We start from the raw sequence: 27,697 nt of genomic DNA on the forward strand, positions 1-27,697 counted from the left end.
GATTTATTTCTTGCCATCCAAAAAGCTCACGATGCATATGGTGTGCGCATTTAGTACCAACACCTTCTCTTTGTGTTATTCTCTTCCTGAGTCTCCATTGAAATAGTCATTTCCTTATGCATCTTCCTATGCTCCCCAAAGTTACATTCGTGGAGATGGCAGCAGCACAGAACTTTCAAGGTGTGCTAGCGGAGGAAAACCTTCCTCCTACCAGCCACATAGTGAGAATAGCGTCTGTGGCATTAGAACGTATTCTCAATAGATCACTTCCATGTTCCTAGTCTTTAGTGCCTCTGTCTCCAATCTGGCTTTTGTGGACAATTTAAATGCCATTGACTGCCTTGTATTACTCCTGTGTGATGAACATTTTCCCATGAACACCCATTATCCTCAGCCACATGGGGAGCGAGGTCACAGAGGGGAAATAAATACCTGGTGGGTTAAAACACTTTGCCTTGAAAGCTCCATGCCTCAGTGCACAGTAGCATCAGTTTCCTCATGTAACCACAGCTTATCAGGTGTCATTCACAAGGTGCCTCCAGCCTTCCCTTGGCAAGCAAAAGTGGGAGGGACGGAGGGAGGGATGCAGTCAGCACTGCTAATCTCAGCTGTAGCAGTCAGTTTCACTATGAGGTCTCACATATATTCTGTCATCTGCCCATTAAATCTCCTTCTAGACTTCAAAGGGAGGCAGGGTATTCAATTACTGTAGTTCCCTGGTTTTACAAGAATTTGCTGACAAAGTCTATAACCTGGTATTCCCAAGGTCCTCAGGATCTCACTCAGACAACCCCTGCCATATTTGCCACTTGGTTCCTCTCACCTTCTATTGTTATTAGTAATTATATCTAGCTCTTAGATAGCACTTTTCATGAGGAGAGCTCAAAACGTTCTACAAAGGAGATCAGGATCATTATCACCCTTTTATAAATGGGAAACGGAGGCACAGGGAACAGAAATGACTTGCCTAAGATCACCCATCAGGTTGGTGGTGGGAAACCTGAGTTCTATTCCTGGATCTGAATCCCAATGGAGTGCTCAATCCCCTAACTGGAGAGGGCTGTGAAACATTTTCCCTTGGAAAGCCAAACAGACTGGAGTCTAGTCTAAGATTACAACCCAGCCTAGGACTAATTTTAAACAAATAAACTCCCCCACAAGTAGAGGCTTTTGGGGTGCTGTGTTTTCTTTAAGGACATACACACAGAGATGGCAGCAGGAAGCTGGCTCATAAGGATAGATTTCTTTCCCAGAATACACAGGATGTACCATTGCAATGTGTCTTAATTACAGGCAGTCCATGAACACACTGGAGCGCTGGAATTGCTCCAGCCAGAGTCCTTTACAGCAGAGAAGAAAATGTTTATATTGTATTTTTTATTTCAAATTTCTTAGAAATAATAAAACTGTTTATACAATTCTTCGCCTGTCAGAGTTTTTAGTGTTTGCCAGGCACCTGGCAACACTTCAGTTCTGTCAGTTTGTTGATGTTTGGCTTCAGTGACTGAGCAGTTGAAACCTTCAGGATTGCAGCAAGGTGTTCATCAGATAGTTGTGTTCGGTATTTTGACTTGTTTATATTCATTGTGGAAAAAAGTGACCCTGCCTCCATGGCTGACTCTGCCCGGCAACTAATGATGCTGCCTCCATGGCTAACTCTGCCTGGCGACTAGTGAGGATATCTCTGTTCCTCTCCCCCAGCCAATGGGAGCTGCAGGGGCAAGGGGGGAAGGTGGCACCTGCAGCTGGCAGCGTGTCTGCCTGCGTCTCTCCTCTGCAGGATGCAGTGGGGAGGTTCTCGGGCCGCAGATGGCCCGCGGGCCGGGAGTTTGAGATCCCTGCTTTAGTCTGTGTCCGAAAGCTTAGCTCCCATCATCATCATAGACTATTAAAGACGGGAGAGAGCTAGTCTTATCCAGTGGCCAATGTAACATTCTTTCCCTACATGCTGCTCTCCAGTACTCCATTCAGTCCAGTTTTAAACGACTCCCACTACTTCCCGCAAACAAAATTTTAGATCTGTTAAGCGATCTGCCTGATACCATGTAGTGTTCAAGCATTTGTGTCTCTTACCGTTCCCAGAAGGCACTGGGACTCCTGGATAGCACCGTAGCATCCTAGGAACCCCACAAACATCATCACTGCACCAACAGCAATCAGGATGTAGATTCCTGCAAAAGGAGAGAGACACGGGTAGGGCAAACATGTTAGTGAAGAGTCTTCACCAGAAACATTCTATCATTTAACTAGATATTAGCACTCTGAAAAACTAATTACAAGTTTGGATAACTATGGCCCAGGAGAAGCATAGCAGGAGGTGCTGCAAGTCAAGATGGTGCTATATGAGCAGAGACGTGTAGAGAAAGTACTATAGCTGGGGCGCCATTCACTCTTATGAATACTTTCCTTTAAAAACAAAACAAAACACCATACTAAAATTCAACAGACATAATAAAAATATAATAGAACATAAATGTTAGCAACTGCTAGTTAAGGTTGAGTTCCAATATCTGCTTCAAGCCACTCCTAGTACCCATCCTTTACAAAAATTAAGAAGTTGCATATTATTGCCTCAGACAGATTCCTTTTTCAAATGAAAATGCCCATAGCTGATTTCTCAGTTTGAGCCAATGTCTACTTGATCATTTGAGTGTGAAAATGAAGCGTGTGTGAACACACACCTCAGAATCCAAAAGTGCCTGAAGCTAGTAATTTCAAACTGGTTTTATTTAAATAAATAAATAAATCTAAGAGATTGAAGAAGCCCATGATCTCTGTAAGCACCTCAAGTCAAGTCAGTCTTTATTTAAAAAAAGGAAAAGAAAAGAAAATTTAAAGTCAGTGAAACCAAAGGCAAAACATGCAAACAAAATCAAACCAGCAAACAGTTACCCCTCCAAATAACAAGGCAGTGCAATGCTGAGGTTGGGAACTCGAGCACTCAAAAGTAACAAAATGCTAGAAGCGAAGGTAGCTCCCACAGTGTAGTGGTTTAGATTCCTTTTATCCTTGTAAACCTTAAAATGTATTGTTTGGTTTTAAGAATGGGTTTTTCAGAAGTGCACATCATTGGTTTAGCTCTGTTCCTACTAAAAAGTCTACCATTGACTTCAATGGGAGTAACATTAGGTCAGTGTGGAACACTTTGGAAAATCCAACCCTGGGTGCAGTATTTGTTTATTTCACTTTGGATTTTTGAGAACAAAAGAGGTGGATATCCCAAGCTCTAGGTACCCTAAGATGTTACTTAAATGAATCACCAGCAACTATGCAATATAGAGCAGTAACTAAACTATGCTACAGTAAGTCATGTGGTTCAGTAAAACTCAGCCACCAGCATGGCTTTGTCAAGAACAAGTCATCCCACACCAACTTAATTTCCTTCTTTGACAGGGTTACTGGCCTAGTGGATAGTGGGGAAGCAATACACATGATACATCTTGATTTTAGTAATGCTTTTGAGATAGTCCCACAGGACATTCTCAAACTAGGAAAAATGGTGTCTAAGTGAAATTACTATAAAGGTGGATGCACAACTGGTTGAAAATCCTACTCAAAGAGTAGTTATCAATGATTCACTGGGAGGACGTACCTAGTGGGGACTCAGAGGTCTGTCCTGGTCTGGTACTATTAAATATTTTAATTAATGACTTGGATAATGGAGAGGAGAGTATGCTTATAAAATCTGCTGATTGCACCAATCTGGGAGGGCTTGCAAGCACTTTGGAGGACATGATTAGAATTAAAACAACCTTGAGAAATACAGAGAATTGGTCTGAAATCAACAAGATGAAATTAAATAAAGACCAATGCAAAATACTTCATTTAGGAAGGAAAAAAAAAATCAAATGCACACCTATAAAATAGGGAATAACTGTCTAGGCAGTAGTACAGCTGAAAAGGATCTGGGGGTTACAGTGAATCACAAACTAAATGAATCCACAGTGTGATGCAGTTGCAAAAAATGCTTATATTCTGGGGTATATTAACAGGAATGTCATATGTAAGACACAGGAGACAATTGTCCTGCTTTATTCAGCATTGGTGAGGCCTCAGCTGGAGCACTGTGTCCAGTTCTGGGTGTCACACTTTAAGACGTGGATAAATTGGAGAGAGTTCAGAGGAGAGCAACGAAAATGATAAAAAGTTTAGGAAACCTAAACTATGAGAAAAGGTTAACAAAACAGGGCATGTTTAGTCTTGGGGAAAAAAACCCCAAACCAGACGACAACTGAAGGGGGACCTGACGATAGTCTTCAAACATGTTAAAGGCTGTTATGAGGAGGAGGATGATTAATGTTCGCTATGTCCACTGAAGGTAGGACAAGTAATCTGCTTAATCAGCAGCAGGGAGATTTAGGTTAGGAATTAGGAAAAGGCTTTCTAAGGATAAGGATAGTTAAATACTGGAATATAGTTCTGAGGTAGGCTATAGAATCCCTGTCACTGGAGGTTTAAGAACAGGTTAGACAAACACCTGTCACGGATGGTCTAGGTATACTTGGTCCTGCCTCATCACAGTGGATATGGATTAGATCAGTGGTTCTCAAACTTATTTGAGCAAGACTCCTCCTCCAGTTTGTATCTGTAGTAGTTTACACACAGACACAGACACACACACACACACACACCCCTTGGGTGCCCAGCCAGCAGCCACCGCTCTCTGGCTGGCCAGCTCTAAAGGTAGAGCGGTGGCCGCTGGCCGGGTGCTCAGCTCTGAAGACAGCGCTGCCCGCCAGTAGCAGCACTGAGTAAGGGTGGCAATACCGCACCATCCTTAATTCTCCACTGCTGCTGGCGATGATACTGCCTTCAGAGCTGGGTGCCTGACCAGCAGCCGTTGCTCTCCAGCCACCCAGCTCTGAATGTGTGCAGTACATTTCCTCTCCCCTCCCCCCAAATACATTCCACACACACCAGTTTGAGAACCTCTGGACTAGATGACCTCTTGGGGCCCCTTGCAGTCTTACATTTCTATCATTCTATGGCAGAGATAATACTGTGGGAGCAGCCTGAATGTTTGGACTCCGCTAACTTTAGGAGTGTTTAATGTCTCATTGTTAATGTTGCATTTATGTAACAGATGTTGCTATGTACAGCCACCAGCAATTGGAGGAAACCAGCTGCAAGGGAAACAAAGGCAACAAGGGTTGCACTGAGGCAGTCTGGCGCAGAAGGAAGTTCCACTCCATGAAACCCAATGGGATTTGCAGTCAGTGACTCTGACTTCCTCATGGCAATGGACTGGTAATGGTCACTGAAAGACAAAGTAATTAATGTGGGAGGAAGCCAACTTATTTTCTGCACTCTTCCAAACCACAACCTGTGAGCGTCAAGTATTCTGGTTACCATCAGAATCCACAGTGCTCACTCCTATAGTGTCAGCTTTGTAGTTCTTTAAGAATGGGGCTTTTAAGTTCTTTGATATAGGGACTGTATTTATACAGCACCTTGCACAATGGGATCCCAGTCCATGACCGGGGCTCTACGTGCTACTGCAATAGAAACAACACTCTGTCAGTATTCCCTCCATCCTCTTTCCTCTACACCTGAGTACCTCTGCATCCATCCACTCTCAGGCTGGTTGGAACGGTCACACAGATCCCATTGAGAACTACTCCATTCCCCCACAACCAGGAAGACTTGGTGTGTTTCCCCTGAAGTGCTTCCAGGAACTGCCAACCTTGGTGACAATCTGCTTTACACTCTAACATGAGGGACACAGAAAAACTAGGTGGGTCACAGAGACTTGTCAACTGGAGCAGGAGTCAGGAAGGGGCAAGAGCAACGCCTGGTGGCAAGGACGCTTGTTGCAGTTGTAAACCATGGAAGGGAAGATTTGGGGCCACGGGGAAGTGCCAATAGTTAGAATTTTGTGAGCCTGAGAGTTTGTTCCAATTCAAACATCAGCTCAGCTGCCAAAGGTCAAGTGGTGAACGACTGATGCAAAGGCAGATTGGTAGGAGGCCTATGAGATGGGGAAGTAGTGTTTTGGTGTGTGCATGGGGAGGAGGCACAGAGGGGCAAGAGGTGATGGGAAGGCATTAACACAATCTTGTCAGATGAAGATTGGCAGGAGGCGAGCATACATCTCCACAGACTCAGATTGATGACAGACTACCATTAAATCAGGAGAAGAGAGCTATCATGACAAATGGACACAGGAGATAAAGTTACACATGGCAAACTAACTACCTGTGACAAAGTGGAGGGCTCTGGATTCCCCCTCATCTCTCTGCATGCGCTTTGACAACTCAGGTATTATTGAACTGGACTAACTGAAGGGACAGAGGGAAAGTTTTTAAAGACAGACAAGCTGACTGGAGAAATTCCTTTCTGTAACAGATCTCGCTAAATCCTGTCTCGCTGCCCTCAGAGTCAAAACTTCAATGAGGGGAGGGAGGGTAGAGAAAGATCTTGTATCCCCCTTTGCGGAAAAAGTGGGGGAGCAGCTTGTGCTGTAGGCAATGTTAGAGGTCAGAACACCTTGCATTTGTGGAGACAAACTCCGCTAAATCCTTATATTAAGAGAATTGGAAATAAAGGAGGATTAGAGGGGGAAGATGGGTCAATGAGGGGAGAAGGAAGGGAAGAGGGTAACTCTCCCATTAACAAAAATCCTAGTAAGTGTTGTGGGGGGTGTTGGGAGGGAATAACTGGGGGAGGTTTGTCTTTAGTTTACACTGGACTGTGGTCAAAGCAGTGTGTCATTCAGGACTAGAACGGAGTACTTTTTTTGATTAATAGATTTGTTTTTGTCAAAAGAATGCAATTTTTGGTGCTCTGCAACTTTTCACAAGTTTGTGTTGAATTCAATTAGGGTGACCAGATGTCCCATTTTTAAAGGGACAGTCCCGTTTCTGGAGACTTTTTCTTATATAGACACCTATTACTCCCCACCCTTCATACCGTTTTTTTCCACAGCTGCTATCTGGTCACCCTAAATTCAATTAACAGTTTTGGCTGAGGGGAAAACCCTACTTCTTTTAAAAGTCAACATGCTGCATTTTGACACATTTTCTCCAGAAATGGCATTTCAAAATTTGGCCAATTTTAAAAATATAAAGGGTGAAATGAACCCGAACATGGCCAAATCAAGACATGAAAAAACAAACAAACAGACAAAAAACCCATTTAAAAATTTGGCTTTGAGTTGTCAAACATTTCAGTCAATTTGAAATTATGTTTTTCAGGATTTTTGTATGACAAAAAATTTTGGGGAAAAAAACAAACAAACTTTTGGCTTGAAGCAAACTGGATTCCTCCCCGCACCCACCACATGTTTCAGAATCAGTTCTGTCCCCAAACAAACAAAACAAAAAATCCATTAAACTTGCTCAGCTCTGTTCAGGACAGAATGCAGATGCAAAGCCAGGAGGAGAGTTCTCCCATTTTCAGTGGGAGCATGAGGGAGAAATTTATTTTTTTGCACTCAGAGATTTAAGGACTGGCCAGGCCAAACTCCTGGGTCTCTGCCAGAAGCAGCTTGTTGTGTGGCTGCTTCTCAGTACTCTCAGTCCTACCCAGAAGCATGGGCAGACAGACAGCAGGGACAAAATCCCTGCTTTCTCTGCCACTCTCCCTAATGAGCTGTCTGTAGATAATGAAGTTGCGGCCAGCATAGGAAGTTCCCTTTAGCATGCTGATTATTTCCTTGAATGAAAAGGAGAATCTGAACAGGATGCCAGAGTCTGCCTGTAATGTACTCTAGGCCCAGTCCCTGAAAAAAAGAAATACCCGAACTGGATTCTAGCCCCCTGGAAAGGAATCTGGAATTGGATGCAGCCCCACTTCCAAGCTCTGTATCAATTCATGGTAGGGAAGAAAATCCAGGCGCCGGAGAAGCTGGATTTTCAGTACAACAGACCCCATGTCCTACTTGGAGTTTCCTAACTGAAGTCCAGAGGATGGAAGTTGTTCCTCTAGGGAAGTGAGGGCGGATAGCCTAGCGGGGAAAGCATCGGGATGGCTGGACTGCACTCCGAAAGCGACACAAAGGCTGAAAGGCTTTTGGGACTCAAGCCAGTTTCTTTCTAAGACACAAACAAATGGCTTTTATGAGAGCCAGAGCAATGGAAGTTACTGGAAGCCAACCGAATGGGATGCTTCTCTACAGTTTATTTAAACTAAAAAAAAAAAAAAAAAATCATCAGACAATACGCTCTTGTACACTGGAGACTCCACAGTGACCAAGTTAGCAGCTTTCCTGAGGGAAAGGCAGTGCCAAAAGTTCAAGAATCAAGCCACTGAGTCACTTGGGGGAGGGGTGTCCTTGCATATTTTCCTCAAGCCCAATCTGAGGCTCTGAAGCCCGTCTCAAAGGGGCTGGGGGAGAAAGGGTGGCCCTCTCTCCAGACCAGGGGCTATGCAGTCAAGAGAATTCCCTTTGCATTGTGCTCTGCAGCCTGACCTGGAATGAGCAGCCTTTCCAAAGGAGGGGAGGGATAGCTCAGTGGTTTGAGCATTGGCTTGCTAAACCCAAGGTTGTGAGTTTAATCCTTTAGGGGGCCACTTGGGGATCTGGGGCAAAATCACTACTTGGTCCTGCTAGTGAAGGCAGGGGGCTGGACTCAATGACCTTTCAAGGTCCCAGTTCTAGGAGAAGGGATACCTCCATTTTCTAGGAGAAGGAATACCTCCATTTAAAAAAAAAGTGTACTTATCCTGGCAGAGAATAGTAATAAAGTGGACACATTTAACCCTGGCCTCTGGGAGCATGAAACACATGTACGTTTTGAGCAGCACACTTCAGATCATGCAGAACACCCCTGTTCTACCAGGGCAACTCCCATTACTTTCAGGTCCCCTTCCCATATTTATTCTAGTCTCCCCATTCAGATATGGCAGAGACTGGGTTCTTGTGTTTTGTCTTTCCGGTTTCAGGTCGTGAACTCTTCATAACAGGGTTTGTATCCTATTGGAAGTTGTATAAAGCCCCACGCACCTTTATAGCGCTATACAGTACTGCAATACCAATAGTTACCATTCAGTGTAAGCTACAGTTAGATAATGGTTTTGTCTGCCTTTCACATTTAATTTCTCAGCATGGGTTCCGCCTTTTCCATGATTAACAAAAATTATTAGTTCCTTTGTTTTTGTTTTTTTAATTAAAGATTCTGATTAGAGATGTTTAGAACAAACAGAATCCCAGTGCCCAGAGCATTTTTTTCAATTGAAGAATATAACCCTGTGAGAAGCCAGCGCTGCATTAGTAACAATAGCCAGCAAATAGCTCATTGTTGTTTGCAAATTCAACCGATTCTCTACCCTCCGCTTCTAGGCATTATTCTGGCCGTTGCTAGCATTACCCTAGGATCTTAGGGCACAGTTCTCAGGCCTTGGCTACACTTACCCGGTAGTTCGACGGCTGGAAATCGAACTTCTGGGTTCGACTTATCGCGTCTAGTCTGGACGTGATAAGTCGAACCCGGAAGTGCTCGCCGTCGACTGCGGTACTCCAGCTCGCCGAGAGGAGTACCGCGGAGTCGACGGGGGAGCCTGCCTGCCGCGTGTGGACCAAGGTAAGTTCGAACTAATTCGAACTAAGGTACTTCGAACTTCAGCTACGTTATTCACGTAGCTGAAGTTGCGTACCTTAGTTCGAATTAGGGGGGTAGTGTAGACCAAGCCTCAGACAATATAGCAATTAGGACAGTGCAAAGAACCTAGACTGGTTAGGATACCAACAGGATTTCCTCTCTGAGAGGAGGCTGGGTGGTGGTGGAGAGACTGCAGAACAGAATAGGAACCCAAAACTAACATTATTCATATAATGGTTTCCTTGCACCACTTAGGGAATCAAAGCCACCCAGCTCTAGTTTCTCTTCTCAGCTGCAGAAATGATACTGAGAAATTCAGACTCTAGTCTCTATGGGAGAAAAGAGTACAGAACCAAAAAGTGGGCCTGATGTAGCTCTCCTGGACTGAGCTCCTGTAAGATTCCTGGGGCAGATGTGGCGAGACATACCCTGGTATCTGAGGAATGTCTGAGAGGAAGTCATTCCAGATGTTGTTCTGGACAAGTTATCTCCCTTTCCTCCCCCCTAGTGGTGGGTGCTGTATAGGCCCAGAATGCTGTATCTCTTGCTAGGTTTCAGAGTAGCAGCCGTGTTAGTCTGTATCCACAAAAAGAACAGGAATACTTGTGGCACCTTAGAGACTAACAAATTTATTAGAGCATAAGCTTTCATGGACTACAGCCCACTTCTTCGGATGCATACCTCTTGCTGTCAGTGCAGTCTCTACTGGATTCAGCTTTGCGATACACCCATGTCAGAAGGAAGAGATCTGCATCTCCCCAGGAGGGACAGAATGACAGGCACGACTCTCTCTTCTTATGTTTGAACAGAGGACTCCTCCTAACCTTACATGAGGGGACAACACAAACACATTGTCTGACCTTTTCTATGCCCCCACCATCTGGTGAGGATTTTCAGATGCTTGCAAAGGCCTCTTCAGGCAAACAGCTGCACGACATGAGACACAGGACAAACAGTGCTTGGTGCGTGCAGGGAACAAGCTAGTTTCAAGCCACAGAGACCACCCAAGGCTGCAACCATGTGAAACGGCAGGACAGACTGGGACAAGGCTCTGGAAATGGGTAATGAGATAGAAGTCCTTTGCTCTTGACAGTGCTATATACAAGATTTTTTTTTGGGGGGGGGGGGGGAGAGGGGTGAGTTTAGCTACTATTACGCCCTTATCAGAAAGCACAGCATATCTACAATGAAGCTGGGGGTGAAATTGCTAGCCCCTATAGATACATCTGTGCTAGCTCTGATCTAGAAGTTAGAGCGCTGAAAACAGAAGCGTAGCTGTGGCAGCGCGAGTAGGTAGCTGCTTGTGTAAATACCTGGGGTCTCGGACAGTGTTATAGTCTGGGCTACTAACCTGTCCCCCTGCTCACGCTGCTGCAGCTAGACTTCTATTTTTAGTGCACAAGCCTGAGCGGAGCTAGCATGGGTATGTCTACTCGAGCTGGAAGTTACACCTCCTGCTCCAGTGTAGATGCACCTTAAAAGTTTGTCTCGCCAGATCAGATCTGAGGCATGATACTAGTTGTTTGAGGACACCGACACCAGTGCTTGGTCTATGATTAAACAGACAATTCCGGTTTGCAGGGCTGTCAGTTAATCCAGCATCTTTTGTCTGCACTAAGCTCACTAAAAAAAAAAAAAAAAAAGAACAAGCATCACTTTTTAAATTGGACTTGATGAAGCACAGAGGAACCAGGGCCAGCACTTTCCTGGTGGAGTGACTTATGCACCAAGGGATCCTAGAACTAGAGGACCCTCCTTTCCCCACCCAATAGTTCGGTCTTGCTCACACAAGCATGCTCTACAATGTGCAACATACTATGGGCTCTCTCAGTCAATGCCCTCTGCTCCCCTCCCCCACTCTCCCTTTTGATTCTCTCTCTCTCTCTCTCACAGCAGCTTTAACTTGTTTAGCTAATGGAATACAGTCTCTTCCACACTGGGTTGCCATAGCAATGTTTCCAAAAAACCCCAGCACCAAGGCATTCTCCACAGGAAGCCTGGGACACATTCCAAGTCCTGTCTGCCCGAGTGCTCGCCCCTTCCCCTTGGGATTCCCTTTAAAAACTGGGCGAGAAGAGAGGCATACTGGCATGAGAATTCCTGGCCAGGGCCCACACTTATTTACTCCCAAAGGAAAAAGGGAGTTCTAGCCAGTCCTCGCTCCTTCCTCTGGACCAGCTCCTAGGGACCATTTGTCTAAGTCTTTTAGACATCTGCAATACCCCGAGGCGGCGGATGGCAATGCACACCCTGCCTTGCCCACTACCACAGTGTTGCCTAGACTAGAGGGACCCGGTTCGGGAAAGAGGAAAGAGAGGAGTCGTCTCCACTTGTGGAGTACTGTATAAGTATTGTGGAGGAGCTGCACAACCAAGAGGCCCTGGGGTGAAGGCACTCCCTCATGTACAGAGGGAGGAAGAGAGCTGCATTGCACTGGGCTAGGAGGAGTCCTGTTTGGAAGAGCAAGAGGGCAACAGCAGCGTTTCCTTTAAAGCTAAGGGGAAGGCTCTAGAGGGAGCAAGAACTCTCTTCACACACAAGGGAGGGGTAGCAGTACCAGTTTAGACAAAGGAAGAGACAGGGAAGGAGAGTCTCCATGTTATTTTTAAAAAAAGAACAGGAGTACTTGTGGCACCTTAGAGACTAACAAATGTTATTTTTGTTGAGCTTCCCAGTGGAATTAGCCAAGCCAGCCACTCTCTCCATCTCTGGGTTATTTTTGATTCGTGTTGTTCCATGGCGGAGGATGGGGGGCTGTTTTGCCACTCACTTTGTGTGTGTGTGTGTGTGTGTGTGTGCGCTGTTGGTGAAATTGGATAGAAAAGCCCATGTCTGGCCCCTCCTCCTTCTCTTTTCCCTTTCCTGAGAGCAGAGCTGCTGCTGAGTGGTCACTAATGACTTCCAGATGCAGCAGCAGCACAAGCCAGTGAGCAAAGCCCCAGAAACACTCCCAGGAATCCTGCATCAGAGAACGTGCAGGGAGAGATCAAAACAGTGCATACAGCGTGTTTGTGGGGAGGGATGAAGGGAGCGGGATGCACATTATCCATCTTCCTCATGAAAGGAAGAACAAAGCACCCACCCCAAATACTTCCCTGCTCCCAACACAGATTCCACACTCAGTTTTTTTCCATCCTGCCTCTTCGGGAGTGCAGGAAGAGGAGGAGCGTTTAAGCTTATACCCTGAAGTGCATGCATAACAAAGAGGAGCCAGGAACATGGCCTGCAGCAGCAGGACTAATGCGCTGGCTGCAAACATCTATAATCAGGACAGATCATCATCCAAGCTGCACAGATGGAAGATCCAGTCTGAAAACACCCACTGCACCATTCTCTGCTGGCCAGAACTACAAAGTGGGCGGGTGTTGGTACATATTCTGAGGTTGTCCCCATTGTGGATGACACCCAGATCCAGTCTGGAGGCTTAGCTGGTGCCTGAATACACAACAGGTTTTGAAATAAACAAACCAACAGCTTAAAAACAAGGGGAGCTTTACATTATTAAGCAGCTGTCAGCCTCACAAAGCAGAAAGGACACAAACAACCCGTGCAGTGTCCCCAACGGCAGACAACTGGTGGGAAAGGATCAGAGAAAAATAAAAGTGGTTTGAGAGGAATTAACGCAGGGCTACTCTTAAACAAAATGGATAGAGGAGTGGTTTAGGACTCCTCACTTTTGGAGAGCCTCGGTTATCTGTGCCTCCAATTTGAGGGCCTGAATTACTGCAGCAGTGAAGGGGATTCTACAAGCAGCTACCAGTCTGATTGTATCTCCCAACCCTCCCTTCCGCGGGACTAGGGGGGAGGCACTGCCAGCAGGATTCCATACTCCTTCCTCGCTTAGCAGCTGGAGCACTGAATGCTTGGTTCATCTTCGGACTGCTTGTGTAGTAGAGTTACCATATTTCAGCAAGCAAAAAAGAGGACAGGAGGAGCCCCGCACTAGCCCCGCCTCTGCCCCACCCACTTCCCGCCCCCCCAGAACTCCCAACCCTCCCCTCCGCTCCTTGTCCCCTGACTGCCCTCTCCTGGGACCCCTGCCCCTAATTGCCCCCCAGGACTTTACCCCCTACCTAAGCCTCCCTGCCTTTTGAAGGCAGGGGGAGGGATAGCTCAGTGGTTGAGCATTGGCCTGCTAAACCCAGGGTTGTGAGTTCAATCCTTGAGGGGGCCACTTGGGGATCTGGGGCAAAATCAGTACTTAATCCTGCTAGTGAAGGCGCAGGGGGCTGAACTCAATGACCTTTCAAGGTCCCTTCCAGTTCTAGGAGATGGGATATCTCCATTAATTTCAAATTTCAATTTCAAATTTCTTGTCCCCTGACTGCCCCTTCCTGGGACCCCTGCTCCTAATTGCCCCCCAGGACCCTACCCGTACCCTGACTGCCCAAAACCTTATCCACACACCTCCCAGAAAGCCCCCCCCATCTCTTGACTGCCCCATCCAAAACCTCCCTGCCCCTTCTCCGACCCCCTGGCTCCCTTGTCGTTGGCCTTCGGTTCGCCTAAGGTCTCTCTGGGAGCTTGCTGCGTCTGAGCCGCTGCTCAGACTCAGTACTCTGTTTAGAGTACTGCAACGGCACGCTGGGCAGCAGTGGGGGAGGAGCTCCAGACTGCCGGAGGTGAATGCAGGGAGGGAGCGAGTGAGCTCTGCTGCAGGGAGAGGAGGGGGAAGTGGAGGAGGGACTCTCTCTTGCTGTCGGAGCCCCATGTAAGTGGCACCATCTGGCTGCCCTGTTAGCCGCGCGTGCTTTGCATGGGAAGGGGGGGAAGTCCAGACATTAACAAATCCCCCCCCCCCCCCGATGCTATTTTTAGTTCAAAAATCCGGACATGTCCAGGGGAATCCGGACGAATAGTAACCCTATGTGTAGTTATGCCACCCCTGAGAACAAAGCCCTAAATTCCTTCCCACCCATCCCCTTTTCCTGAAGTGACCAGCAGCTGCACAAATGCAAAAATAAAACATAAGAATGTCCACAGACCAACGGTCCATCTAGCCCAGTATCCAGTCTTCTGACAGTGTCAGATGCTTCTGGCTGTCAGAGGTTTAGAGACACCCGGAGCATGGGGTTGTGTCACTGACCATCTTGGCTAGTAGCCACTGATGGACCTATCCTCCTGGAACTCATCTAATTCTTTCTTTAACCCAGTTACACTTTTGGGCTTCATAACACCCCCAGCAATGAGTTTCACAGGTTGACTGTGTGTTGTGTGAAGAAGTTCTTCTTTCTGTTTGTTTTAAACCTGCTACCTATTACTTTCATGAGGTGACGCCTGGTTCTCGTATTATGTGAAGGGGTAAATAACACTCCCTATTCACTTTCTCCATTCTATTCACTGTTTAATAGGCCTCCATCATAGCCCCACTTAGTAACATCTTTTCTAAGATGAGCAGTCCCCGTCTTTTTAATCTCTCCTCATATGGAAGCTGTTCCATACCCCCCATTGTTACTTTTTCTAATCCTAATATGTATAGTTTTTGAGATGGGGCAACCAGAACTGTATGCAGTATTCAAGGGGTGGTCATACCATGGAGTCATATTGTGATGTTATATTTTCTCTTATTATCTATCCCTTTCCTAATGGTTACTAACTTTGTTAGCTTTTTTGACTGCCATTGCATATTGAGCAGATGTTTTCAGAGAACTATCCATGACAACTATAAGATCTCTTTCTTGAGTGGTAACAGTTAATTTAGACCCCATAGTTTTATATGTATAGTTGGGATTATTTTTCCCGACTTGCATTACTTTGCAATTACCAACACTCAATTTCTTCTGCCATTTTGTTGCCCAATCACCCAGTTTAGTGAGATCCCTTCGTGACTCTTCACAGTCAGCTTTGGACTGGACTCTCGAGTAATTTTGCATCATCTGAAGGTTTTGCCACCTTATTGTTCACCCCCTTTTCCAGATAATTTATCAATACGTTGAACAGCACAAGTCCCAGTTCACAGCGGGATCCCCAAGGATACTTACCTTTCTCCACTTTGAAAACCGACCATTTATTCCTACCTTTTGCTTCCTACCTTTTAACTAGTTACTGATCTATGAGAGGACCTTCCCTCTTATCTCATGACTGCTTACTTTGCTTAAGAGCCTTTGGTGAGGGACCTTGTCAAAGGGTTTTTGAAAGTTCAAGTACACTATATTCACTGGAACACCCTTGTCTGCATGTTTGTTGACTCTCGAAGAATTCTAATAGATTAGTGAGGCATGATTTCCCTTTACAAGAGCGGTCTCTCTTTTCTCCAACCTATCGTGTTCATCTATGTCTAATGATTTTGTTCTTTACCATAGTTTCAACCAATTTGCCCAGTATTGAAGTTAGGCTTACTAACCTATAATTGCCAGGGTTGCCTCTGCAGCCTTATTTAAAAGGCTGTCTGCCAACAGGTTCCCTTTTATATTTCTAGCCCCGACCAGATTCAGCCAGATTTCCCTGATTATTAACAACTTGTCAGGATTCCTGTTTCCTCCTCTACTAGAATGAGAAGTACAGAGAGACTATAAAACAAAGTCTTGACACTCAGAAGTTTGACCTGTTTGATTTGGTCTGCCTGTCCCTCGTAAACTACTGGAAATATCCCTATAGGTCTTTAGGCTGTAGCACTACTTCTATTAATACTTTGTTTTGACACTCAGGAGATACAAGTTGGCCCAGGGGAATGTTAATTGGATATATATCCAAGACCTTAGGTTGCCAGTCTGAATCCAACCCAGGTCAGTGATGGCAGAGTTATGTAGTGGCCAATGTGAAATTACTTTTGTAGTTTCTGATCAGTATGAACTGTGTTCATTAGCATCCTTACTGTGAGATTGCACAGAAAAGCCAGGGACTGAACTGGTGAGGGAGGAAACATGCCCTGCTGCTAAATATGCCAAACTTGAGGCTAACATTTTCAAAAGATGACTACTGATTTCTGGGTGCCCAACTTGACACACCTTAAAAGGAGCTTGATTTTTCAGGCCCTTTTAAGGTGTCTCAAGTTGGGCACTCAAAAAAAAAAAATCAGTCAATTTTGAAAATGGCGATCATAATCCCCAGGGCTTTTACAAGCACTAAATTCAACAAAATTCCAGAAGGTTCCTCTGGAACAAAATCAAAGTACTGCAATATCTTGAAAGTTGCTGGAGTATGAGAAACCCATGGAAGGATTAATCTGGAAAAGCACCTTTCACTGATGCTAGAACCTGTGTCAGGCCCCTGAGAAATAATCAGCCAATGAGATTCTGTTCTGATGATGTAATGCGTCTAATATGCTGTTCCATTGGATGCTCTGTCACTTTATAAGCTTGGAAAGTCTAGGGCTGGAGTTCTGTGGAAGGTGGTGGAAATTTCTCTCAACCCTTTGAAGTCTATGTAAACTCTTCTGAAGTTCAGATATTTTATTTAGCTGCCTCTAGACTCTTATTGCAAACAATGCAATTGTGTGATCAGATCACCATGAAAGTGTGATCTCATGAGGACATTTATTTGGTGCTGAAGACAGTCTTTGAAACTTGCAGGTTGCAGAGCAGTCCCATCATGAAGATAATGGGCAAAAACTACCCCCACCCCCCCATGAAACTAGAGCCACACTGGTGCTTGTAGTCACCCAGGTTTGTCCTTAAAGTGTTGCATCTCTGGGATGGTGTAGAAAGCCTTTATGTGATGCCGGTAACAGGGGCTTGGTTCTGCTTTCTTTTTGACCTGGTGTTTTATGGTTCAGTCACTAAAGAGAAAAGCACATACTTTGACTGCCTAGCAATAAGCATGTGTTATTCTTAGCTATACTCGGCAGGAAGCAGTATTATATTCTGACAAGGGTTTCAAAGCAGATTAGAGGGGTGTGTGGAATTTGCCTAGGCATACCTAGTACATCTCATGGTGTTTTACATGGATAGCATCCTTAGACTAACATACTGAGGAACCCCAGCCTAATACAGCAACAGTCTAGAGTACACTGGCTGATATGGTGAGGGAAGAGAATAACTGTAAGAAGTGAAAAGGAACACTATTTTCATACCAGAAAATTGTATCTTTTGCACTGGCCCAGCCCCCAGTGAAGAAATTGCTAGAGCGCAGGGCAGGGTGTTATTCGATCTTTTGCTATTAATAGGTGCATACAGATTTCCTATTTAGTAGCTGCTGAGTTAGTGTGTTTCAAGAACCATATGACTGCAGCATTCAATGGCAGTCTGATGAGAAACAGAAAAAAATAAACCTAGGAGGGAGGAGGCGATGCAGAATGCTCCCTGTTTTTCATGTGAAGGATAAAATGGCAACTACTGCAGGTTGTAGACAAGCACTATAAAAGCAACATTACCAGCTACCCCTGGGGAAGTCTGAAAGGGAGAAAATAAAAACCATGAGGGTGAGAGGGTGATACAGTAAGCCAAAAGCTTTGGACTTTAACTAGACTCCAATCTAAGCTTTCCTTCATCCTGCCAAAGCCCGGACAAGATGTCTGTGCCTCACACTCAGATGTTTGCATCCCATCAGCAGGACCAAAACACCTAGTGTTGCTGGGATCTAGGACTCCTTGCCGTCAGTGCTCTTTCAGCAGAAGCAGCCCGCCACCGGTAATGGATTCGTCATGTGAGGCTAGATAAGTTGCTATCATTCTTATGTCATCCACCTCTCCCATCCCAGCACCTACCTTGGAACATTCTGCACCCAAACGCGTGCCGACAGCAAACCTAGAGTTACGGTGCTCAGCTGCTAAATATCTCAGCTGGTTCCACTGATGCAGCCTAGGGCCAAGACCGTTCCTGCGAGAATCACAGGGCAAGCAGGCCCTCAGCATCTAGCATACCAACACAATGGAGTCTTTCCTTTTACATCATGAGCTGCCTCTCCCACAGATTAGGGAGAAGGTCAGGTAAGCCTCTAGTCAAAGTGTTTGGACTGTCTCACAGGTAAGAAGTATCAAACCAGAAAGATGTAGGTGCTCAATACAGATTTTCTATTGGAATTTAAGGGGTTAATGAGTAATACGGCACCCTCCTTAACCCTGTTTTCCAGGGGAAACAGCAATCAAAGATGACAAAAGGCCAAATTCTACCCTCTGCTTCATTGGTATAATCCCCATTGACTATCTATAATGGGGACTGCTTGGATTAGAACAGAATTTGAACCAGAGGGTTGAGAAGGAAAATTAGCAGCTGAAGCACACCCCAAAAATGCTTAGGATGATTGGAGTAAGGAGATAAATAGGGGAAAGTGCTAAATGGGAGAAAGAGATAACACAGGGAGAAGAAGGCATCAGACAGAGACAGCAGAATGAAACTCAGTGAGGTTACAGAACTAGCCTGCCTAGAAATGCTTCCATTTTACTGGAAGAAGGTGACAAAAAGAGAGCGACTCTTTACATTAAAAATAAAAGTGATCTGCCAAGATCCCGATATCCTCTTACATAGGGCTACCATACGTCTGGGTTTCCCCGGACATATCCGGCTTTTCGCTCTTTAAATAGCCGTCCGGGGGGGGATTTCTAAAAATCTAAAAATGTCCGGGATTTCCCCCCGGTTGGCTATTTATCGATCGAAAAGCGGCTGACAGGGCGGCCAAACGCCACTCGCATTGGGGCCTCGGCAGCCAAAGCCCCTTCCCGGCTCCCCCAATCCCATGCAGCCTTAGCACGCCGCCCGGCACCGCTGGGGGGCGGGGCTGTGCACCTGTGAGGAAACGCGGAGGCGGCGGGGCTGGCAACGGCGGCCAGAGCCCCTCCCCCCGCTCCTATGGTAATAGCAAGCAGCCGATGCTGAATGCAGAATGCCATCAGTGTCTCAGTTTAGCCTCTCCACAGCACTTAAACCAGCGCCAAGCCCCTAAGGAGCCACCGAGCATCTAGTTCCCTCCTCCCCATCTCTGAAGTTGTACTGGATGCTTGAGGTAGCTCAGTTCCCCACAGCACACACAAGCCATTGCTCTCCTGAAGGTGTGACTCATCCTCTGAACTTTGAGCCTCTTGCCTCTACCCCCATAAGCCTGCCGAAAAATGACTAAAGGCTCACAGCCTCTGCAGATAGCTCTTCTCCAGGAGTGACTCCCTCACTTTCCCTTCCTTTACACTTCTTTCCCCTGCAAGCTCCCAGCAGCTTCGCTTCACCAACTGCATAATTACATTCCCTGATGGGATTGAAGGAGGAGAGGAAATGTGTGCCTTGGCAGCCAGGATCACAAGATTACAACCTGGGGACCCATCCCTACAAACCCTTCATCCTACGAGTAGTCCCATTGTCCTCAGTGGAACTACTTGTACAGCACACAATGAAATATTTGCAGGATAGGGCTTCTAGCTTTACTCAGCTGGATTAAGTCAGCCAAGTAGGACCGAGCTCCCATTAATCTCATTTGGGACTAAACAATGAGCCCTTTGCCAACTGACTCCTCAAGAGCCCCAGCAGCCGTCTGCTTGTGGTTCCATCCCTGCACTGTTGCCTCACTAAAGTTTAGGCGAGGGACTGTTGGAGCAGCAGCAGCTGGAACATGCTATCACTCTACTACTTACAGCTTATGCAACTTGGGACACGTTAACACCATTACACATAGGTGCTGGAACTAGGGGTGCTGCTGCACTCCCTGGCTTGAAGTGGTTTCCATCATATACAGGGTTTACAGTTTAGTTCAGCACACCCACTACACAAATTGTTCCAGCACCCCTGCCATTACATTACAATTCACAGTCTCTAGGCCAAAGTGGAGAGATGAAAGAGTGTCTCCCAACGAAGTTCTTTATCCAGAAGCACTGGTAACTAGTTTGGTCGCACTTTGAATTAAGGGTTAATAGATATGTTAATCAATGGTTAATCCATTGTTAGAGAGTTTGACAGGTCAACAGGTTGCTTATAAAAATTATGTATCTATACTAGGGCTGTTGATTAATCACAGTTAACTAATGAGATTAACTCAAAACATTAATCGCGATTAAAAATGAGTCATGATTAATCACAGTTTTAGTCACACAGTTAAACAATAGAATACCAATTGAAATTTATTAAATATTTTGGATGTTTTTCTACATTTTCAAATATTTTGATTTCAATTACAACACAGAATACAAAGTGTACAGGGCTCACTTTATATTTTTTATTACAAATATTTGCACTATAAAAATGATAAATAGTATTTCAATTCACCTCATAAAAGTACTGTAGTGCAATCTCTTTATTGTGAAAGTGCAACACACAAATGTATTTTTTTTGTTACGTAACTGCACTCAAAAATAAAGCAATGTAAAACTTTAGAGCCTACAAGTCCAATCAGTTCTACTTCTTGTTCAGCCAATTGCTAAGAGAAATACGTTTGTTTACATTTATGGGAGATAATGCTGCCCACTTCTTATTTATAATGTCACCAGAAAGTGAGAACAGACATTCACACGGCACTTTTGTAGCTAGCATTGCAAGGTATTTACATGCCAGATATGCTAAACATTCATATGCCTCTTCATGTTTTGGCCACCGTTCCAGAGGACATGCTTACGACGCTCGTTAAAAAAAATAATGCATTAACTAAATTTGTGACTGAATTCCTTGGGGGAGAATTGTATGTTTCCTGCTGTTTTACCTCCATTCTGCCATATATTTCATGTTATGACAGTCTCAGATGATGACCCAGCAAGTTGTTCATTTTAAGAACATTTCCACTACAGATTTGACCAAATGCAAAGAAGGTACCAATGTGAAATTTATGAAGATAGCTACAGCATTCAACCCAAGGTTTAAGAATCTGAAGTGCCTTCCAAAATCTGAGAGGGACGAAGTGTGGGGCATGCTTCCAGAAGTCTTAAAAGCGCAACACTCTGATGCAGAAACTATAGCACCCGAACCACCAAAAAGGAAAATCAACCTTGTGTTAGTGATATCTGACTCAGATGATGAAAATGAACATGCGTCGGTTCGCACTGCTTTGGATTATTATTGAGCAGAACCAGCCATCAGCATGGACGCATGTCCTCTAGAATGGTGGTTGAAGCATGAAGGGACATATGAATCTTCAGCATATCTGGCACATAAATATCTAGCGAAGCCAGGTATAACAATGCCATACAAATGCCTGGTCTCACTTTCAGCACTGTAAATGCTGCCCACTTCTTATCATCTCCTGCAAATGTAAACACAGTTGTTTGTCTGAGCGATTGGCCGTACAAGAAGTAGGACTGAATGGACTTCCGAAACGCTGAAGTTTTACATGGTTTTATTTTTGAATGCAGTTATTTTTTGTACATAATTCTACACTTGTAAGTCCAACTTTCATGATAAAGAGATTGCACTGCAGTACTTGTATTAGGTGAATTGAAAAATACGATTTTTTTTTACAATGCAAATATTTGTAATAAAAATAAATATAAAGTAAGCACTGTACACTTTGTATTCTGTGTGGTAATTGAAATCAAAATATTTGAAAATTTAGAAAAAACATCCAAAAATATTTAAATAAATGGTTTTCTATTATTAACAGCACGATTAATTTTTTTAATTGCTTGAGTGTCCTAATTTGTACTATTCTCTACCAGTGTGTTTCTAACCACCTACGAACACATACTATGTCTGCAGTGAAGAGTGGACGTTTCAGATGCAATGGTGGGATGCAGCAGTGTTTCTGGTTTTGTAACTATCAATAAGGCGGGGGCGAGGATGCATTTGGGAGCAAGCCAATTGCTCCTTCAAGATACAGGGGGAGATTTTCAAAAGGCAGAGAAGGCAATCAGGGCACCCAACTCCTACCGAAAGCTAGTGGTATGCGTTTGAAAAATCTCACCGCTAGGAGATATTTTTGAAAGTGCACGTGCCTGTAGAAATCTCCCTATTAGAGAATATAATTATGAGCAGGGTGGGTAGGTGCTTATGCAAACATTTCCCTACTAGAGGGTGAGAGAGAGAAAGATCACCTTAACCACCCACACCATTTTTATTCTTCAGAGAGGGATGGTATGAGTCAACCACCCTTTTTAAAAACAGCACCAGGTAAGGGGAAAACAGGATTGGCATGCATGTGTATATGATGCATGAGCAGATTGTGTGCCCAGCTCTAATGCAAAGAAAGCATGCCCGTGCATATTGCCTTACTGCTCCACGACAGAGGTCTCAAACTGGAAGTGCCCCCCTGCCTTAAGCTGCTGAAAGACAACCTTGTTGTCTTTTGAAGAGCTGAAAGGGTTAAATACTATTTTCTGGATGGTCATGTACACAATCAGAACAGAGGTTCAAAATGAAGAAGGTTGCAGAAAGCAGCTAAGATTAGATAGATTTAAAACAATAAACTAAAAGAGCCAACAAATAAAATCTAGTTATATCCTAGGGTGACCAGACAGCAAGTGTGAAAAATCGGGACAGGGGTGGGGGGTAATAGGAGCCTGTATAAGAAAAAGACCCAAAAATCGGGACATCTGGTCACCCTATTGGGAAGCCAATTCAAAACAAGCAGATAAATGGAACTGGTTGGAGACAGTGAGAAGCTAAAGCACATCAAAAAGAGTATTTCCTGTGGAAAACCCCAGCTTCAAGTGGCTTTCAACAAGGAATGAAAACATGAATGGGGACAGCAGCTGCCCATTGGCACATGAATTTGTAGCAATAGGTGCATCCAACAGTCAAGGTCCAGGGCCTGCATCATGTGAGAATTTCCCCCTCCTTCCACTGTGCTTCACTGCAGGCTCCTCCCCTCCCCACGGCAGCACCCCAGGGAGCTCTTTTCTTAACTGACATTTAACAGGCACCCTGAAGCTTTGGCCTCACTACTGAATCAAAGCAGCAACTGAAGGGGGGGGGGGAGCGGACACAACCAAAACTCTCCTAACATTAAAACAACATCCAGCTGCTCCACTCCCTTTGCCAACATGGAATGGAGAAACTTGGAGAACATAAACACAGTGAACAAGCATGCACGCCAGCCTTGTCACGGGGAAAGCAGCTTCATTTCTGGGAAGGAAGATAGAGCCTTCCAGCATACCACACCCAATGAGCAAAGATGTCTAGTGCTATACCCCATATCCCTTACAGCTTCCCATACAGCCTCTCCTTGCTGGTTTCAGCGCTCTCCCCACCGTTGGTAAAACTGATTGAGTTGGTTGTCACTTTACCTCCCTCACATGTATTCCCCTGTATAATGGCCTCTGCAGAACAGATCTTCACAGGCAGACAAAATGGCCAATCTGCCTCCTACCAATCCCTGCAGCCTCACCAGATCTACCAACTAAGCAAGGCTTCTTCCCCAGACAGCTCTACTGCTGCCTGCTGTCCCATAGTCATGCCAACATTTGTTAAAAATACCCTAGTAAATTTTGGGAATAAACCCTCACACTAGACACTAAAATATACTGCAAGGGAAAGAACACAGCAGGCCAGTCTATGTTACAGAAGCTCCTGACTGTGGAATGGAAACGTTGAGGGGACAGGGTGGGGGGAGAAAAAGCACCGAGAAGGAATGTCTTAATTATAAAAATCATCCCAGGCTCCAGACTCGGAGTGGCAGGGAGCAGCTGAAGGAAATGCTCCACTACTATTACTGAATGGGAATTACAGTCATCACAGGGAAGCTAGGTGGATCTGTTACTGACTATAGCTCATGAAATTTTAAATAAAGAGATCACATCCATTCTTGAGTGTCAGGTAGGCCAGTGGTAAGGTGCTCCTATACTTTAAGTCTGATAGGCCTGTCATAACTATAAAGGGAAGGGTAACAGCCCTCCTGTGTACAATTCTATAAAATCCCTCCTGGCAGAGACTCCAAAATCCTTTTACCTGTAAAGGGTTAAGAAGATCAGGTAACCTGGCTGACACCTGACCCAAAGGACCAATAAGGGGACAAGATATTTTCAAATCTTGGTGGGTGGAAGGCTTTTGTTTGTGCTCTTTGTTTTGGTGGTCGTTCGCTCTTGGGACTGAGAGGGACCAAACATCAATCCATGCTCTCCAAATCTTTTGGAACAAGTCTCTCATATTTCAAACTTGTAAGTAAACAGCCAGGCAAGGCGTGTTAGTTTTATCTTCGTTTTCTCAACTTGTAAATGTACCTTTTACTAGGGTGTTTACCTCTGTTTGCTGTAACTTTGAACCTAAGGCTAGAAGGGGGTCCTCTGGGTTCTTTAAGTTTGATTACCCTGTAAAGTTATTTTTCATCCTGATTTTACAGAGATGATTTTTATCTTTTTCTTTAATTGAAAGCCTTTTTAAAAACCTAATTGATTTTTCCTTGTTTTTAGATCCAAGGGGGTTGGATCTGTATTCACCAGGGAATTGGTGAAGTCTCTCTCAAGGCTACCCAGGGAAGGGAATTAGCATATTGGGAGTGGTGGCAGTGGACCAGATCTAAGCTGGTAGTTAAGCTTAGAAGTTTTCATGCAGGCCCCCACATCTGTACCCTAAAGTTCAGAATGGGGAAGAAGCCTTGACAAGGCCCATGTTGGATTGCTGATTCTGTCACTTTAAAACATTACAAGTGTCTGCTTTTGGAGCCAATCCTGAACACATGCATCCTTACCGAAAGACTCAAAAGAGGGAGACAAAACTCTGGAGGAAACCGTTTAGCTGTCCAATTGCTCGATTCTCTCAGATTTTGGAGGAAGATGAACAGCTCCTCCCAGTTTCCTTCTCCTCTGGGTACCTCACCTCAGGCAGAGGTGCAGGGGAGGGACTCACTTTTTGCCTTGAGAAGAAAGTTGATCTTTGAGCCAATCCCTGGGGTAACTAGAGACCTGGGCTCTCTGCCCCTTCAACCTCACCATGTTGGAGTTTATATTGAAAGAGGGGATGCTCTGAATAAAGGCCAATGGTGTCCACATGCAGAAGTCTACAGCAGGCCCTGGTGGAAGACTAAGGCCCTTTGTGGATTCAGGAATTAACACCTTCCACCCCTCTGTACAGCAATAGCAAACTGACTAGGTGTGTCATTTTAGTGGGGGAGTGGAAGTTGAACTGGGACACCTTCCTATGAAGCGGATCATATTGGCTACTGCTGGTACCAGGATAGCTGACTACGTGGACCATTGGGTCCAGCCTGGCATGGCAAGTTCTGCCTCTTTAATATTCCCCCAACATGCAGTAGAAAGGGAAAGAATCCAAGCACACAAACTATTGTTACATGCATTTACAACCAATCCATCTCTGCAATCTCTGGGCACACAAGGCCAGATTTTCAGGAGCACTCAGCACCAACGTGAATGTCATGTCAGTTGCGGAGCTCTATGAAAAGTCTGGCTCACTGAGGGCACATGTAGGGTGTATATCCAGATGCATGAATCCATTTATGAACTCTAGCACAAATCTGAGCAGCTGTTATCACAATCCAGGCATCCCCCATTGTCCCATTCTCAGAGTGCATTCCAGTTATCCAGATAGCTGTAGTGTGACTGTATGACCCGTTGTTTTGACAGGGAAGAGTGGTGTGCTGGTGTTATGGGAGTTCTATCAACACAACCAGAGACTGTTTTTAGTATCCTCTGAATCAATACAGATCAGCAGCCTGCCATTATATTGGGGTTGTCACATGCAGTCTACTGAGGGCCTTATGAGAGAAGTGGATGGTGGTTCTAGGAGCAATTCTCTACCTACAGGGGACAGCATTCTTATTTCCAAGTCTCTTCTCGTTCTCAAAACGAGAAGGGATTATCTCCACACCTCTAAACCCCAGAGCTCTATGAATATCCCATACTGGTGACAGCCCCCTCACCCTTCTCTTTCTCCAGCATTTGGAAGGGGGCTGCCCCTTAAAATATCTCCACCTCGTGGAGAAGTGTATGTGCAGATATTGAAGATGTCTTGTCCGAGTGGACAGTAGTGAGGAAGAAGCTATGGGACTTATTCTCCTTTAACACCAGTGTGGGGCGGAAATCAGGTCAACTTTCATTAAAGTCAACAGAGTTAAACTGGAGCAGATCGGAGGAGAATCCGACCCATACACAGTTTTGTCTTGAACTGGAATGGAGGATAATTTTTCCAGATGTCCTCCTCCTCCAGGTCCCCAGCCATGATAGCATCTCTTTCCTGTGTGTCTACCCCCGAGAATGCAGGAATGCATCCACACCCAGTACCCTGCAGTCATCACCTCCCCCACACATAGCATCCTCAGCATTCCCCTTGCAGAAACACAGCTCATTTCAGATACAGAGTGCAAAGTCAAACCTCATACGAAAAGGGGACCTTGAAAAGCAGACATCCTGCTCAAGCCAATGCACTAAGACTTGAGCTACTGCTCGAGTGCAGACAAGCACAGTCAAATAAGGGTCTCCTCTTTCCAACAAGTCAGAATGCTGACCAAATTACTGAAATCACATTAAACCTAACACACTCGCACACGCCTGGAAAACATGAGTCATGCTGGTCTCCACAATTTATTTTCCATTGCCGACTCTTCCTTCAGATGCTCCATATCCCTGCTGCAGAGAAGCAACAATCCCAAAATACAGCTACAACAAGCAATCCCTCCTCCCCCTTATGTCCAGACCCATTACACAACTCCCTCCTGAAGTTAAAGGTATTTAAAGGATACTACTGAAAATGGGACAGGGGAAATTCTCTTTACGGCTTGCACAAAAAAGCTGGATATTTTTTAAAGATGCTTTTCATTTTAACCCCTTTGACTCTAGGATCTGAGATACATGCAATACAGGTTACATTTAATCAAACAGGATTTGCACCTGCATCTCAGATCTTGCTAGTATGAGATATTTTAGCCTATACGTTATTCCATATATTGCCATAATGAGCCTTGTGATGGGTTGGATCACAAAAACCCCCTTGGGAACTGCCAACTGATGTGCCAAGACTACTTCTGCCCCTGCTTTCCCTGCCAGCCTGGGACTCCATGTAGATAAATCTCTGATAATTTTCATATGACTTTACATTGTGCCTCTTCATATAACCTTGTGGTGGGTCTACCCACGTGTGACCTCTGTTTTCATGGGACTTTGTATCAAAGCCTCATTTAGAAACTTTGCATTGCCCTTGGTATAATATTATAGCTCCTAAGGATAGAATAAGATAGCAAAAAGAAATTTTTCTTCTAGCAGTAGAACAAGAGCTCTCCCCCTCCCCACTCTTAATCAATTGCCCTGTTGAATGAATGAGGTGTGGATGAGCAAGGCATGGAAGGCAGCACCTCCAGACAGCCTCAACTGTTGGAGAGGGGCTGGGAGCCAGACCCAAGGACAATAAAACGTGTCAAGTGGG

The 27,697-nt window shown here is 45.0% G+C and overlaps 1 protein-coding gene across 1 annotated transcript in view; it reads right to left on the reverse strand.

Moving 5' to 3' along the window:
* CD81 (CD81 molecule) overlaps window positions 1-27,697 on the reverse strand; it is a gene marked incomplete in the record, with an annotated part of 78,651 nt that overhangs the window by 12,145 nt on the left and 38,809 nt on the right. The window contains 1 exon segment of the mRNA XM_034770272.1: window positions 2,074-2,169. Within this exon segment, the coding sequence (XP_034626163.1) occupies window positions 2,074-2,169 (96 nt within the window).

Source organism: Trachemys scripta, chromosome 4 (genome assembly GCF_013100865.1).
Source record: "Trachemys scripta elegans isolate TJP31775 chromosome 4, CAS_Tse_1.0, whole genome shotgun sequence".
Classification (NCBI taxonomy): Eukaryota; Metazoa; Chordata; order Testudines; family Emydidae; genus Trachemys; species Trachemys scripta.